The sequence below is a fragment of the Sturnira hondurensis genome, unplaced genomic scaffold (assembly GCF_014824575.4).
Source record: "Sturnira hondurensis isolate 20B ecotype Veracruz unplaced genomic scaffold, ASM1482457v3 Scaffold0023759, whole genome shotgun sequence".
In the NCBI taxonomy this organism is placed as follows: Eukaryota; Metazoa; Chordata; class Mammalia; order Chiroptera; family Phyllostomidae; genus Sturnira; species Sturnira hondurensis.
In genome coordinates, this window is record NW_028096390.1 from 772,582 (window position 1) to 790,301 (window position 17,720).

The window sequence follows — 17,720 nt, forward strand, 5'->3', positions numbered from 1 at the left end:
CATGGATAGACCTAGAGCAGGGGCATCAAACTCATTTTCACCAGGGGCATATCAGCCTCACAATTGCCTTCAGATGGCCAAATGTAATTTTAGGACTGTATAAGTGTAACTACTCCTTAACAGTTAAGTGAGAGCTCGGTGCTGCCGCTGGGCAGAAGCAAGGTGGAGGGCTGGATTTGGTCCTCAGGCCTTAGGTTTGCCACCTGTGACCTAGAGGGTATTCCACTGAGTGAAATAAGATGGAGGAAGATAAATGTCATATGATTTCACTTATGTGTGTAATCTAAAAAACAATGAGTGAACAAATAAAACTGAAACACACTCAGATACAGAGAAGATTTTGATAGTTAGCAGATGGGAGGGGATCTTGAGGGAAAGGATGAAAAGTGAGGGAATTAAGAAGTGAAAGGATCAACAATTGAGCCAATGTGGCACCGTTGGTTGGAGCCTTGTCCCATAAACCAGGAGGTCGCCAGTTCTTCCTGGTCAGGCCAAATACCTGGCTTGTGGGTTTCCCCAGCCGGGGCACATATAAGAGGCAACTGATCGATGTTTCTGTCTCACATTGATGTTTCTCTCCCTTCCTTCCCCCTCAATAAGCATGTCCTTAAATGAGGTTTTTTTTTTTTTTAATGTAGTACGAATTGGTAGTTACAGAATAATCCCTGAAATGTTAAGTACAGCATGTGGAATATAGTCAGTATATTTTAGTAACTATATATGGTCAGATGGGTACTAGTCAGGGTGATTGTCTAGTAAGTTATATAAATGTGTAATCACTAGGTTGTACACCTGAAACTAATATAATACTGTATGTCTGTATAATACTGTAATTGAAAATTTCTTTAAATTATTTAAGGTAAAAAAATTATTTCTGTTAACTCTTAGCTAAACTAAATTTCAAATAAGCCCTTATTATTTTAAAGGTACATATGCTTAAAATATTTCTAATTTCAAATTAACTGTTAGAAATATGTTTTTGAATAACAACTAGAAATTCTCTAAGCAGAATTACTCTGAGATTTTTGTGACTAAAAGTTTTGGTTGAATAAGGCTGTGCAAATGAAACAATTTAGAAGGGAAAAGTGCATAATTAAAGCTAGAATTATATAGAAATGCTGTGAAATAGTTTGGTGTAAACTCTATGTAATAAGATAGAAGTAATCTTGAATTTCTAATACGCTTTGTTTTTTCTTTTGCAGAGTGTATATAAATGTGACTTCCTGAACTTGCAGCTTCAGCAACCACTCCAACTTGCACAGGATGCTATAGATGCCTTTTTGAAGCAGCTGAAAAACCCTATCGATTCTCTCCCTGGAGAACTTTTTCATGTGGTTGTTTTCTCTCTCCTTCTTTCTTATTTTCCATCACCTTACCAGAGATGGATTTGCTGCAAGAAAGCCCATGAATTGCTAATGTTAAATGGTTTATTGCTTATCATCACACCTGATTCCTCCCATCAGAATCGTCATGCAATGATGATGAAAAGCTGGAAGATTGCTATAGAGTCCCTGGGCTTTAAACGTTTCAAGTATTCAAAATTTTCACACATGCATCTGATGGCATTTAGAAAAATATCCCTAAAAACTACAAGTGACTTGGTTAGTAGGAACTACCCAGGGATGTTATATATTCCTCAAGATTTCAATAGTATAGAAGATGAGGAATACTCTAACTCTTCCTCCTATGTTCGATCAGATATAGAAGATGAACAACTGGCATATGGTTTTACAGAGCTCCCTGATGCTCCATATGACTCAGATTCTGGAGAAAGTCAAGCCAGCTCTGTTCCTTTCTATGAGATAGAAGATCCCATATTACTTTTAAGTTAATATAAAAGCAAAAGGCCCTTTCAGTCCAAACTCCTAAACTAATTACTTAACACTAATCAGAAATACTACCATGAGCTCAGTACTTAAAACTTCCTTTGCATAGAAGAAATGCAAAGGTTGACAGAGTTTGCTATTTTTTCTATTTCTGAATTTTAAAATGTATTCTTATATAGAAAGGTTCAAATGTCATGCAGACTGACCTTTGTCATAGTAGAAACCACTGTTTTGTTAGCATTTAACACTCGGATACCATTGAAAGATACCTTTATGTCTTTAGTGTCATTGTAAAAAATGAAGCATAATTAGCTATGTATTTTTTTCCTCTTTTCAATGTCGACTTTAAACCATTGCAGTGAGAAACTTTAAGATATGTAAAAGCTGTAGATTGCATTTTGATGGTTAACAAGTTAAATGTATCCCAAAGATAGATTGGTTGAGTCGTTTTGTGATATACCTACTCTTTTTTTCTAACTAGATTGTTATCTGTTACAGAAAGCCATTTTCTGTTCAGTTTTATCTGGTGATCCAACATTTCCTGAACTTTTTTGAAACTATTGGTAGTTGTTGTTTTTGTTTTGGTTTTTTTTGCTCTTGTTTATTTGGCAACATCAGACATTGGGGGAGAGACTTCCCCAAGAGTGTATAATATAATTTGATTAGCACAGTGCAAAAATCACCATTGCCAAAGTATCCAATAGAATTTGTATGTCTTTCTTGTGGATTTGGGCTTTGGTGTTGAATATGTTTAACTATGGGAGTGTACTTTACTTTATTAAATTTAGAATTCATTTACAAGTTTTTCTCTTTAAGCAAGGAACAATATAATACTTGATATTGACCTAACACACCTTTGTAAAAGTGTTTGCACTTGTAAAAGAGCTTATATTTTATCTAGGTCAACTGTTGTAAAGGGTCCTTGCCTTTCCATTAAGAAGATGCTGCACTTCAAATCTAAAGTTTTATAGAAAAAAGTTATAATTAACTCTCTGCTGGCAGTCTCATAAAATGATTTTGAGCTTTCAGTATTCTTCTATCTAAATCCAAGGTACAGATTTTCTTTGAAAATATAAATCATTAGTTGGCTGCTGGAATTTTCCCTTTCCACATTGATAAACATCTTTCTGTTTTTGAATCAGAAACAAATGCTTAAGGAGAAATATATGCCAAAACAAGACAAAATTGAGTTTAAATAGATACGAAGATTTAGTCCATGTTGTCTTACCAGCCAGAAATTGTCATGTAAATTATCATCTTTAAGAGTGCCACTGTGTGGAATTTTTTTCAAGTTGTTTTTACATTAAAATTACCTCATACTGAGGTTTTTGCACTGAAATATCAGTTTCAGATTTCATGCTTAATGTACATGTGTGTGTGTTTAAAGGAAGTATTTTCAATAGTTGATCCTAAATTTCATAAACTCTGGTAAAAGTGATGTTTTGTGCTTAGTGTGAATTGCTGTAGTTAACTCTGAATGTCAGAATTTATTTGGAAACACAAAACATATCCTTTAAGATATAAATGTTTGAGTGTACCTGATATTTCAAATTAAATTTCACATTCTGAATCAATGAAAGTAATGAGATTGTAATTAATCTGAAAAAGTCAGTTAACTAAGTGCAATAAATATTAGTTGTTCAAATATGCCAGAAGTAACTTGAAATTTTTCTTTTACTTTCAATAGCATAAGATTCTTATATAAGATCGACTTTTCTTTACAATTATGTGCTGCAGGTCAAGTTTTTGAGCTCACCCAAAAGAAGAAAAAAGCATTGTGTTGAGGATAACAAAAAAATGTATTCAAATAATACTTATTTTACCATACTGTTTTCTTTTTTACGTGACTAAATACTATCTTAAGGGCAAAGGAAAAAATATACCAATGAAAGTGCTTTGAAAGTAAATGAAAACTATGATTTGAGCAGCTGGTATAAGTACTACCTTAGAGTCACCCTTTGTGTTATGGCTAAGTGTCGGTGCTATAAATTCTTCTGGTTGTTTACATATGTTGATTCTGCTTATGCTCCAAAGTGTGCATGATGTATTTTAAGTAGTTTACAGAAAATGTAAAACCTATACTCCCACCTAGTATAAATTTATTTGAATTTATAAATATCATTTGTTTTGTAAGTTCAGCTTATTCAAATTAGGTTGGCACAGGATTTAAACTAAAATACATTCTATCAAAGCCAATTCCATGAATTAGTATTAAAAATAAGTAGTCATCTGGCATAGTGTCAGATTATATATGTAATGACAAGAAAAGTTAGTAGAACCTTGTAATACTTTATTAGTATGGGTACTCTAGAGAATGAGTTCATTTAGATATAGAGAAGTTAAAGGGCCTGCTATTACATTCACAACAGGATTGTCCAAAATAATTTGGTGTTTCAAAAACAAATGATCATTTGGTTGGATTCTTCAAAATCAAATGGTTTATATGTTAGTTGCCAAGTGGTGGGAGGTGGCATACCTAGAAATGTATGTTTGTGTTTTTTGTATTTTTTCATATTTTGTGAACAAAGCAGATTCATTAAAATTTTTAAATTTTCAATAGTCATTGTCTGTTACTTGCAAACTGAAAGTTTTGTGGTCTTTGAACTATCTCACTAAGTGATTTCAAAATGGGGAGGCAATTTAGAACTTGAATGACTTAGGATTTTCTACTGGGTTCATCCAATCATTGTACTCAGCCATATCATACTCTACTTTCCTTGAAAGTTAACTACATTAGAGATAATTTAGGAAGCCAGCAAGAAACAATCATAGTTTCCAAATTGTCACAGGCCTTTTCACTAAGAATCCAAAAGATAGTATGTTTCCCAGATCCAGGAATGGATAAAACATTTCCTGGAAATAAAGAAGATCGGTGATTGTTGGAAAGAAGAGGTAAGCAGGCCAAATCCCTGGAGATTGTCTGCAAGAAAAAAGATGCTTAGGAAACAGACCTGAAAGAGAAAGGTCTTGAAAGAATAAATTCTTTCAAGTCTTGAAAGGACCTGAAAGAATAAATGCCTTGACTGTAGTAGAAGCTCTGTTTTCTAACACCACTGAAACATTAGCACAGATTAAAGTACCACAGTACAGGTTACTCTGAAAACAGTAGAGACCTGGGAATTTGAAAGTAAGAAGATAACATTTTGATAGCAAGGAAAGGTGATGATCTGGAACTTGTGTAACCAAAAAAATTATCGAGTTAGGAAGGACTCTGGTGGCATGAAGAATGGTGCCAGTTGAAATAAGGAGCTACAGAATAAGTGCTAGGATGTCACAAACCATCTCTTTAGTCTTGCTTGATTTATTAATTGAAGATTAATTACTACACTATTACATTGGACTAGGTACTAGAGGAATAAATACTGTCCTCAGGGCTGACAATGTAACTAAAAAAAACCAGCATTATCACAAGGCAACAAAAACTTTAACATTGCAGAACAGCATATTCTTGCACTGTAGTATTTGGTGATACATATCAATGAATTCTGTTCACATAACTGTAGGTAACTGCTTCAAGAGATGTGGAAATGTAGCCCAAATTTCCACTCACGTGGAAAACCAGTGGGGGGCAAGTTGGCACACAGAACCACTCCCATGAAGAAGTTCTCCCGTGGGAAATCAGGCGTGCATTATACCTAGGCTGCTTGGTGACTTGCTCTTGCTAAAATTCTCTCACTCTGAGTTCAGGCAGAAAGCCCTTCCTGCATATCTTTAAAGTAACTTCGTGCTCTGGCTGGCATAGCTCAGTGGATTAAGTGCAGGCCTGCAAACCAAAGGATCGTTGATTCGATTCCCAGTCAGGGCACATGCCTGGGTTGCAGACCAGTTCCCATCAGGAGACGCACAAGAAGCAACCATACATTGTTTCTCACCCTCTTTCCTTCCCTTCCCCTCTAAAGATAAATAAAATATTAAATAAATAAATAAATAAATAAAGTAACTTTGTGAAGTCTGCCAATTCTCCCAAGGACTGAAGTGTAACTAGACCTGTTACTCTTATCATCCCTTGCATTTGCAACATTTTTTCCTTGTTAATCTGTAAGAAGTAATCTGTAACATTCCTTCCTTGCTATCTGTAAAAAGTAATTGCCTAAAGCAAACCTAAGTATAATGAATGAAAACCTTCTTTGATGTATGCTATTAGAAAGCCAATAAAAGCTAGACAAGGCAAAGATTGGTGCACTGTCCCCTTGAGAGAGTAGCTGTGCTGTCCCTTTTCCTCCACGGGACTCAGTAATCATTGTGAATGTCTTGTCTCACCCAAAACACCGCGACACTGCGAGCCAGTGTCACATGACACTTTGGCACATTGCTGATATCCAATCTAGATGCAATTTATTTAAATATATGTATCCCTCATGAAAGTGTCAAATATAGAGGATATGCTAATTCGCCCATGTCAATCCTCACTCCTTCCTACACTTTCTATGTTAATAAACCTGGAGTGGAGGAAGACAAGCCTGTGCCCACCTTTACGCTAACTAGTCCCTCTGCCTAGAATTTCTTCCTTTTATACTGGATTTGCATGGCTAGTTTGTTTCTGTTACTCAGATCTTAGCTTACATGTTACCTCCTTAGGAGACCTTCCCAGGCCACATAATCTAAAGTAGTCTCTTCGAAATAACTGTAAAGTCTCTGAATAACTCTAATTATCCAAAGTTTGTCTTTTCCGTGTGTGTGTGTGTGTGTGTGTGTGTGTGTGCGTGCGTGTGTGTGTAGGAAAGGCCTTTGTCTGTCTACTGCTGTATTTTCAGCTTTAAAATGTGCCTTGCTCCGGAGGAAGATGGCGGCGGAGTAGGACAAAGGATTTCGCTTCCCTTCACTCGCCGGAGAAAAACCAGGCTGCTCTGCAGGGGAGCACGGCGAACACCCAACAAGGACCCAGCATATGGGACGGCAGGACCCCAGAGAGTATAGCGGACACTGAATGACCAGAGGTTGAGGAGAGGAGACGGACCTCAGATCAGCAAGGTACGAGGGAACAGCACAGAGGCTGTGGGCCCTTCGTGGGCGGAGTCAGGGCCCTGGCAGGGCCGCCCTGATCTCTGAGAGCCAAGGGAGGGCAACAACGACAACCCTATGAGAGAACTAGTCACCGGCATCCTCTCTAACCAGCAGGGTGCAGATTGGAAAACACCAGGAGAGATCGGTTTGCCTATAGTGGCAGAGAGAGGAGTGGGCATTGGGAAGCAAACTGGAGAACTCTGATAACCCGTGGAGTCAGGCTGTGTTTGCCAGTTTGGGGAACTGAGGGGCCCCAGCATTCCCAGTAGCCTGAGCCGGAGCTCCCACAGTCTTGGGGAAGATTCGGGATATGGTCAGTGCCTCTGGAAGAGCACCAGTCACCAGCTCCCTCCCTACCTAGCCGGGCGCAGGCTGAGAAGCACCCGAAGGCAGGCCGTAGTTGCCAACTTGGAGGTCTGGGTGGCGCGCATTCCCGGAGGTGCACATTCCCGATACCGGGGGACTCCAGCTGGGGACTCCAGCGGGGGCACACACAGCCTCGGGGCACTGTGCGCGCGACTTATAGGGCCCCTGGGGAAGCGCCAATCTCCAGATCCATCCCTACACAGCTGGGCTCAGACTGAGAAGCATCCAGTGTGGTCAGACTGAGAAGAATCCAGTGTGGTCACCAGCTTGGAAGTCCCCAGTCACCAGTCTGGGAATCCCGTGCATTCTCGGTGGCGTGCATTCCCCGTGGCGTGAATTCCTGGTGGCGCGCATTCCCAGTGGTGTGCATTCCCAATACCGGGGGACTCCAGCCGGGGACCTCAGTGGGGGACTTCAGCCAGGGACTCCAGCAGGCCCTCACACGGCCTCGGGGCTCTGCCCGAGACTGACAGGACCCCTGGGGAAGCGCCAATTGCCAGATTCATCCCTACCCAGCTGGGCTCAGACTGAGAAGCACCGGGAGTCAGGCTGTGGTTGCCAGCTTGGAAGAATTGTGAGTTGCCCAGTGTGTGCAGCCACAGCACTGGGAAAGGTCCAAGCCCAAGCCTGCGAGACCAGGAAAGCCTGGCTGGGAGTGCATGCCCTCACTCCAGGCCAGAGTTGGGAAGCCTGGGGAAAAACCTGCTCTCAGCGGGGCACAGGAGAGCGGGGCCATTCTGGATCTTGGGAGGGCACTGGGGAGACCAGCTAAGTTCACCGAGAGGAGAGAAAGGCCACACTAATAGCCCCTCAGGCTGCTGGAGCTAGGGAGACCAGAATAAAAGGTTTGACCAGCTGGAAGACAAAAAGGGGAGTAGGTGGAAGTGGAGAACACCAAAATACCTGCAGGAGACTGCACCACTGAATCTCACAGGCATCTTACCACAGAAGTTCTCACCATAAACCCAGGAACCCAGAAGAGACCACTTTCAGAAGATGAAGCCAACAAGAAGAACAACACAAACAATGGGAAGACAAAGAAACAACCACCAAATGAAAGAAAAGGAGGAAGTCTCAGAAAGAACGTTAGATGAAATAGAGGCAAGCCAACTATCAGATATTGAATTCAAAGCACTGGTTATCAGGAAATTCAAAGAGCTTACGACGAGCTACCAGAAACTACAGGGGAGCTACAGTGAGCTCTCTGCAAACTAGACCAACATGAAAAAGGAAATGGAAACCCTTAGTAAAGGCCAAGAGGAAATGAAGAATACAATTTCTGAACTGAAGAACACAGTAGAAGGTATGAAGAATAGAATCGATATGGCAGAAGATTGAATAAGTGAGACAGAAGACAGGATAGAAAGACTCTCCCAGACAGACCAAATAATGGAAAAGAGAATCAGAAAAAATGAGGAGAATTTAAGAGAAATGCAAGACAACATGAAACGTAATAATATCCGAATAATGGGAATACCAGGAGAGGAAGAAGAACAAGGGATAGAAAACCTCCTTGAAAGAGTAGTTACGGAAAATTTTCCTAAGTTGAGGAGAGAGAAAGTCACATGAATCCAGGAATCACAGAGTCCCAATCTAGTGGAACCCTAATAGGCTTACTGCAAGACACATCATCATTAAAATGGCAAAACTCCAAGACAAAGAGAAAATCCTAAAGGCAGCAAGGGAGAAAAAGGACATAACATACAAGGGGGTCCCAATAAGGCTGGCTACTGACTTCTCAACGGAAACATTCCAAGCAAGAAGAGAATGGCAGGAAATATTCCAAGTAATGAGAAACAGAGGCCTACAACCAAGGCTATTGTACCCAGCAAGGCTCTCAATCAAGATAGAAGGCCAAATAAAGAGCTTCCAAGACAAAAGAAGTCTAAAAGAATACGCCTCCACCAAACCAACTCTACAAGAATTACTAAAAGGACTGCTTTAGGAAAGGAAGGAAAAGAGAGAGATAGAGAGGAACACAGGTACACAAATGGCAATGAATAAGTACCTTTCAATAATAACCTTAAATGTAAATGGATTAAATGCTCCAATTAAAAGACATAGAATAGCTGAATGGATAAGAAAGCACGACCCACACATATGCTGCCTACAAGAGACCCACCTCAGGTCAAAGGACCACCACAGACTAAAAGTGAAAGGATGGAACCAAATTTTCCAAGCAAATGGACAAGAAAAAAAGCCGGGGTAGCAATTCTCATATCAGACAAAATAGACTTCAAAAGAAGGGCCATAAAGAGAGACCCAGAAGGTCACTTCATAATACTCAAAGGGAGAATCCACCAAGAAGACATTAACATCGTAAATATATATGCACCCAACATAGGAGCACCCAAATATATAAAGAAAATTCTGGAGGACCTCAAGAAAGAAATTGACAGCAACACAATTATAGTAGGAGATTTTAACACCCCACTGTCTAAATTGGACAAATCTTCCAAACAAAATATCAACAAAGATATTGCAGCATTAAATGACACCCTAAACGAAATGGACCTAATTGATATATATAGAGCCCTCCATCCCAAAGAAGCTAAATACACTTTCTTTTCAAACGCACATGGAACATTTTCAAAGATAGATCACATGATAGGACACAAAACGAGTCTCAATAAATTCAAGAAAATAGAAATCATACCAAGCATTTTCTCTGATCACAAGGGACTGAAATTGGAAACCGACCCCAATGAAAAAAACCCAAAACACCCAAAATCATGGAGACTGAATGGTAGGCTATTAAACAACGAATGGGTCAAGATTGAAATTAGGGAAGAAATCAGAAAGCTTCTGGAAACAAATGAAAATGAACTCACAACAACCCAAAACCTATGGGACACAGTGAAGGCAGTCCTGAGAGGGAAGTTCATAGCAATACAGGCCTACCTAAAGAAGATAGAAACATTTCAAACAAACAACCTAACCCGACGCCTCCAAGAACTCGAGGAACAACAACAAAGACAGCCCAGAGCAAGTAGAAGGAAGGAAATAACCAAGATCAGAGCAGAATTAAATGACATAGAAACTAAAAGCACAATTCTAAGGATCAATGAATCCAGGAGTTGGTTTTTTGAAAAGATAAACAAAATAGACAAACCTTTAAGTAGGCTCATCAAGAAAAGAAGAGAGAAGACCCAAATAAACACAATCAGAAATGAAAGAGGAGAGATTACAACTGATACCGCAGAAATAGAAAGGATTGTAAGAAATTACTATGTGGAACTGTATGCCAAGAAATTTGAAAACCTAGGTGAAATGGACAAATTTCTAGAAAAATATAATCTTCCAAAACTCAATGAAAAAGAAGCAGAAAACCTGAACAGGCCAATAACAGCAAATGAAATTGAAGCAGTAATCAAAAAACTCCCATCACACAAAAGCCCTGGACCAGATGGTTTCACAGGAGAATTCTACAAAGCTTTTAAGGAAGAGCTAACCCCTATTCTTCACAGACTATTCCAAAAAATCCAAAAGGAGGGAAAACTCCCCAACTCTTTTTATGAAGCCAGCATCACCCTAATTCCAAAGCCAGATAGAGACACAACAAAGAAAGAAAATTACAGGCCAATATCACTGATGAACATAGATGCTAAAATCCTCAATAAAATATTGGCAAATCGCATCCAACAATACATCAAAAAGATCATACACCACGACCAAGTGGGATTCATCCCAGGGATGCAAGGATGGTTCAATATACGCAAATCAATAAATGTAATACACCAAATAAACAAAAGCAAAGACAAAAATCACATGGTCATATCAATAGATGCGGAAAAAGCTTTTGATAAGGTACAACACCCATTTATGATAAAGGTACTCAGCAAGGTGGGAATAGAGGGAACATTCCTCAATATAATAAAGGCCATATATGAAAGACCTACAGCCAACATCATACTCAATGGGCAAAAACTAAAAGCTTTTCCACTAAGATCAGGTACAAGACAAGGTTGCCCACTTTCACCACTTCTATTCAATATAGTATTAGAAGTTCTAGCTGCAGCGATCAGACAAGAAAAGGAAATAAAAGGCATCCAAATCGGAAAGGAGGAAACAAAACTGGCATTGTTTGCAGATGACATGATAGTGTACATGGAAAACCCTATAGCCTCTACCAAAAAACTGCTGGAACTAATAAATGAATTTGGCATAACAGCGGGATACAAAGTTAATATCCAGAAATCAAAGGCATTTTTGTATACCAACAATGAAGCAGCAGAAGCAGAAATCAGGAAAAAAATCCCATTCGATATAGCAAAAAGAAAAATAAAATATCTGGGAATAAACCTAACCAAGGAGGTAAAAGACCTGTATGCAGAAAACTACACAACACTGAAGAAAGAAATCAAGGAAGACACAAATAAATGGAAACATATACCGTGTTCATGGATTGGAAGAATTAACATCATCAAAATGTCCATACTACCCAAAGCAATTTACAGATTCAATGCAATACCTATTAAAGTACCAATGGCGTATTTCACAGACATAGAACAAACACTTCAAAAATTTATATGGAACCAGAAAAGACCCCGAATAGCTGCTGCAATTTTGAGAAAGAAGAACAAAGTAGGAGGGATCACAATACCTGATATCAAACTGTATTACAAGGCCACTGTAATCAAAACAGCCTGGTACTGGCACAAAAACAGGCACATAGACCAATGGAATAGAACAGAGAGCCCAGAAATAAACCCAACTCTCTACAGTCAATTAATATTCGACAAAGGGGGCAATAACATAAAATGGAGTAAAGACAGCCTTTTCAACAAATGGTGTTGGGAGAACTGGACAGCTACATGCAAAAAAATGAAACTTGAGCACCAACTTACACCATACACCAAAATAAATTCAAGGTGGATAAAAGACTTAAATATAAGCCGTGAAACCATTAAAACCCTAGAGGAGAGCCTTGGCAAGAAAATCTCAGATATTCCACGCAGCAATATTTTTACTGATACGTCCCCTAGAGCAAGGAACATAAAGGAAAGAATAAACAAATGGGATCTCATCAAAATTAAAAGCTTCTGCATGGCTAAGGAAAACAGTATCAAGATACAAAGAGAAGCAACAGCTTGGGAAAACATATTTGCCAATGATACCTCAGATAAGGGTTTAATCTCCAAAATATACAAAGAACTCATTCGGCTCCACTCAAAGAAGACAAGCAACCCAATCAAAAAATGGGCAGAGGACTTGAACAGACATTTCTCCAAGGAGGACATACAGAGAATCCAGAGACACATGAAAAGATGCTCGATATCACTAGCTATCAGAGAGATGCAAATTAAAACCGCAATGAGATACCACTTAACACCAGTCAGATTGGCTATCATAAACAAAGAAACAAACAACAAGTGCTGGAGAGGTTGTGGGGAAAAGGGGACTCTAGTTCACTGTTGGTGGGATTGCAGACTGGTACAACCACTATGGAAAACAGTATGGAATTTTCTAAGAAAACTAAAAATGAACGTACCTTTTGACCCAGCAATTCCACTCTTGGGAGTATATCCTAAGAACCCTGAAACACCAATCCAAAAGAACCTATGCACCCCGATGTTCATAGCAGCACAATTTACGATAGCCAAGAGTTGGAAGCAGCCTAGATGCCCATCGGTAAATGACTGGATCAAAAAACTATGGTACATTTACACAATGGAATTCTATGCCGCAGAAAGGAAGAAGGAACTACTCCCCTTTGCAACATCATGGATGGAACTGGAAAGCATTATGCTGAGCAAAATAAGCCAGGCGGTGAAAGACAAATATCATATGATCTCACCGTTAACAGGATTCTAAACATACCAAACATGCAAGCAAAGTACGACCAATGACACTCAAATATGGAACAGGCTGACAGGGTCCAGAGGGGAGAGGGGAGAGAATTATAGGGGAAAAGGGAATGGACTCACATGAACAAGTATAAAAGACACATGGATAATAACTAAGGGTGGGGGGTGGAAAGGGGAGGGAGGCGGGGAGCATGGGGCGGGGGGCGGGCAGGGTTGGGAATATAAGACAGAAACCTGTACGTGAACAAGAATTAAATAAAAATTATATTTAAAAAAATAAATAAATAAAAGAATTGATGCAAAAAATGATGTATGTCAACTGTAATTGAAAAATCAAAATGATTTTAAATGGAAAAAAATAAAATAAAATAAAATGTGCCTTGCACAAACAGGTGATCAATTAATATTTACAGGTGAGTTCATTTTACTAAAGGGTGATGACACAAGACCACTGCTGATACTTAGTGTATGAATTTGGGGGGTGGTCTGGTTTTGTTTTATATACTTAGTTTATAAATATATTCTCAGAATCGGAATATTGTTCAACTTATACTTCAGAAAAGTCTCAATTGGTAGAAAATGCAGCTTAGATCAATGCTAAGTGACTTGAGCTACATTACATTTTTCTCTCCTCTGCTTACCCCTCCCCATTTAAATTTCTTATATCTTAATCTCAGATCGTACTTTTGTTGTTGTTGTTTTTTATTGATGTTCAAGTACAGTTGTCTCCATTTCCCTACACACAACTCCCCCCTGCCCCCACCACTCTCAATGCTACCGCACTTTGGCTTTCTCCATGTGTCCTTTATATAATGTTCCTTGATGACCCATCCCCTATTTTCCCCCATTAACCTCCCCTCTTGTTACTGTCAGTTTTTTTCTTTATTTCAATATCTCGGATTATATTTTGCTTACTTGGTTTTTGTTGTTGTTGTTAATTAGGTTCCACTTATAGCTGAGATCATATGGTATTTGTCTTTACTGCCTGACTTACTTCACTTAGCATAATGCTTTCCAGATCCTACTTTCTCGCATCTTTCAATACTATCAAACGTCTACCTTCCTCTCATTGTATTAAAGAACTTATGTTTGTAAACTGTCAATAACATTATGATTGAATATATTTTTAAAAGAAAGATTTAGTTAATTAAAGTAGTGCTCAAGCACTACTTAATTTGTGTAAGGGATACATTCATTACTCCAACTACTTTCCACTGGCTTTATATCTACATAGGTTTTCACCAGTAAACACCTTGAGATCTTGAGCAAATAGTCACATAGGAGGGATACAACACATGCTGACTGTTATTTATTATAGCAAATCCGTTAATAACCCTGTTCCTTTTTTCTTTCAGTCTTGCATGTTCTGTGCCCTCCATTCGCATTGAACATTTCAGCCCAACCATTACTACCCAACTCAATATATTTGATCTACCTACAGCAAAGCTAAGCAAGTTAGTGAATGGTAACTTTTCTTATCTTCGATGTTATTTCTTATGAATTTTCAGGAATTAATGTAAAAGTTAGCCAGTTTATTACAACCTACTTTGCTAGATTCCAATGGAAACTAGAAAACAAGTCTCAACACAAGATTGTCTTATCTCTTTAAAATATGAATTCATAAAGACAGGTAACCACTTCTTCAGTATGTTAGATCCAACTATCTAATTATTAAGCATGAAGGATTTTCCATAAATACAAACCAGGATATTTCATTATTGTTTATGGCCAAGTAATATTCTATTGTGTAACATATGTACCACAGCTTTTCAAAAAATTATTTAATTATTGTTCAAGTACAGTTTTCTGTCTTATACTTCCATCCCAGCGCACCACCCACTGTTCCCCACCTCCCTCCCATTCCACCCCCGGCCTTAGTTTTTCTCCATGTGTCCTTTATACTTCTTCCTATGAATCCTTCCCCTTTTCCCCTGAAATTCTCTCTCCTCTCCACTCTGGTCCCTGTCATCCTGTCCTTTATACTTGTTCCTGTGAATCTTTCCCCCTTTCCGCTGAAATGCCATACCCTCTTCCCTCTGGTCCCTGTCAGCACGTTCTGTATTTCAGTGTCTTTGGTCATATTTTGCTTGTTTGTTTGTTTTGTTGTTTAGGTTCCTGTGAAAGGTGACATCATATGGTATTTGTCTTTCACTGCCTGGCATATTTTACTCAGCATAATGCTTTCCAGTTCCATCTATGCTGCTACAAAAGATGGTAGCTCCTTCTTTCTTTCTACTGCATAGAATTCCATTGTGTAAATGTACCTTAGTTTTCTGATCTATTCACTTACTGATGGGCACCTGGGTGGCTTCCAACTCTTGGCTATTGTAAATTGTGCTGCTATGAACATTGGTGTGCATAGGTTCTTTTGGATTGGGGTTTCAGGGTTCTTATGATATATTCCTAACAGTGGAATTGCTGGGTCAAAAGGCCTATTCATTTTTAGTTTTCTTAGAAAATTCCATACTGTTTTCCATTGTGTTTGTACCAGTCTGCAATCCGAACAACAGTGAACTAGGGACCCCTTTTCCCCACAACCTCTCCAACATTTGTTTGTTTCTTTGTTTATGATGGCCATTCTGACTGGTGTGAAGTGGTATCTCATTGTGGTTTTAATTTGCATCCCTCTGATAGCTAGCGATATTGAGCATCTTTTCATGTGTCTCTGTATCCTCTGTATCTCCTCCTTGGAGAAATGTCTGTTCAAGTCCTCTGCCCATTTTTTAATTGGGTTAATTGTCTTCTTAGAGTGGATTTGTGTAAGTTTTTTGTGTATTTTGGAGATTAAACCTTTGTCTGAGGTATCATTGGCAAATATGTTTTCCCATACAGTTGAATCTCTTTTTATATTAATACTGTATTCTTTAGCTGTGCAGAAGCTTTTTATTGTGATGAGATCTCATTAGTTTATTCTTTCCTTTATGTCCCTTGCTCTAGGGGACATATCAGTAAAAATATTGCTGCATGAAGTATCTGAGATTTTCCTGCCAATGTTCTCCTCTAGGACTTTAATGGTGTCACAGCTTATATTTGAGTCTTTTATCCACCTTGAATTCATTTTCGTGTATAGTGTAAGTTGGTGCTTGAGTTTCATTTGTTTGCACATAGCTGTCCAGTTCTCCCAACACCATTTGTTGAAGAGGCTATTTTTACTTCATTTTATGTTACTGCCCCCTTTGTCAAATATTCATTGCCCATAGAGACTTGGGTTTATTTCTGGACTCTCTGCTCTGTTCCATTGGTCTATGTGCCTGTTTTCATGCCAGTACCAGGTTTTATTGATTACAGTGGCCTTGTAATATAGTTTGGTATTGGATATTGTGATCCCTCCTACTTTGTTCTTCTTTCTAAAAATTGTGGCTGCTATTCAGGGTCATTTATAGTTCTATATAAGTGTTCAAGTGTTTGTTCTATGTCTGTGAAATATGCCCTTGGTACCTTAATAGGTATTGCATTGAATCTGTAAATTGCTTTGGGTAGTATGGACATTTTGATGATGTTAATTCTGCCCATCTATGAACACAGTATATGTTTCCATTTGTTTATGTCTTCTTTGATTCCTTTCTTCAGTGTTGTGTAGTTTTCTGTATACAGGTCTTTTCCCTACTTAGTTCGGTTTATTCCCAGATAATTTATTTTTCTTTTTGCTATATCAAATGGTATTTTTTTCTTGATTTCTGCTTCTGCTGTTTCATTGTTAGTATACAAAAATGCCTTTCATTTCTAGATATTGAGTTTGTAACCTGCTGTTTTGCCTAATTCATTTATTAGGTCAAGCATTTTGGGGGTAGAGTCTATAGCATTTTCCATGTACACTATCATGTCATCTGCAAACAATGACAGTTTTGTTTCCTCCTTTCCAATTTGGATGCCTTTTATTTCCTTTTCTTGTCTTACGGCTGTGGTGAAACTTCCAATACTATATTGAATAGAAGTGGTGAAAGTGGACAAACTTGTCTCCTTCCTGATCTTAGTGGAAAAGCTTTTAGTTTTTGCCCATTGAGTATGATGTTGGCTGTAGGTCTTTCATATATGGCCTTTATTATATTGAGGAATGCTCGCTCTATTCCCATTTTTCTGAGTGCCTTTATCATAAATGAATGTTTTACCTTATCAAAAGCTTTTCCCACGTCTATTGATATGATCATGTGGTTTTGTCTTTGCTTTTGTTTATGTGATGTATTACATTTACTGATTTGCAAATATTGAACCATCCTTGCATCCCTGGGATAAATTCCACTTGGTCATGGTGTATGACCTTTTCGATGTAATGTTGGATACGATTTACCAATATTTTGTTGAGGATTTTAGTGTTTATGTTCATGAGCAATATTGGCCTGAAGTTTTCTTTCTTTGTTGTGTCTCTATCTGGTTTTGGAATTAGTATGATGCTGGCTTGATAAAAAGAGTTTGGGAGTCTTCCATCATTTTGGATTTTTTGGAACAGTCTGTGAAGGATTGGTATTAGATCTTCCTTAAATGCTTTGTAGAATTCTCCTGTGAAACCATCTGGTCCAGGGCTTTTGTGTGACGGGAGTTTTTTGATTACTGCTTCAATTTCATCTGTTCTTATTGGTGTGTTTAGGCTTTCTGCTTCTTCTTCATTGCGTTTTGGAAGATTTTATTTTTTCTAGAAATTTGTCCATTTCACCTAGATTGTCAAATTTCTTGGCATACAGTTCCACATAGTAATTTCTTACAATCCCTTCTATTTCTG

General features: G+C 38.4%; 1 protein-coding gene across 1 annotated transcript in view; it reads left to right on the forward strand.

The window, feature by feature from the left end:
- SAMTOR (S-adenosylmethionine sensor upstream of mTORC1) overlaps nucleotides 1-3,264 on the forward strand; it is a 190,930-nt gene extending 187,666 nt beyond the window's left edge. Inside the window, 1 exon segment of the mRNA XM_037037863.1 lies at nucleotides 1,203-3,264. Coding sequence (XP_036893758.1) covers nucleotides 1,203-1,832 — 630 coding nt within the window. The 3' untranslated portion in view covers nucleotides 1,833-3,264.
- Nucleotides 3,265-17,720: the final 14,456 nt, after the last annotated feature.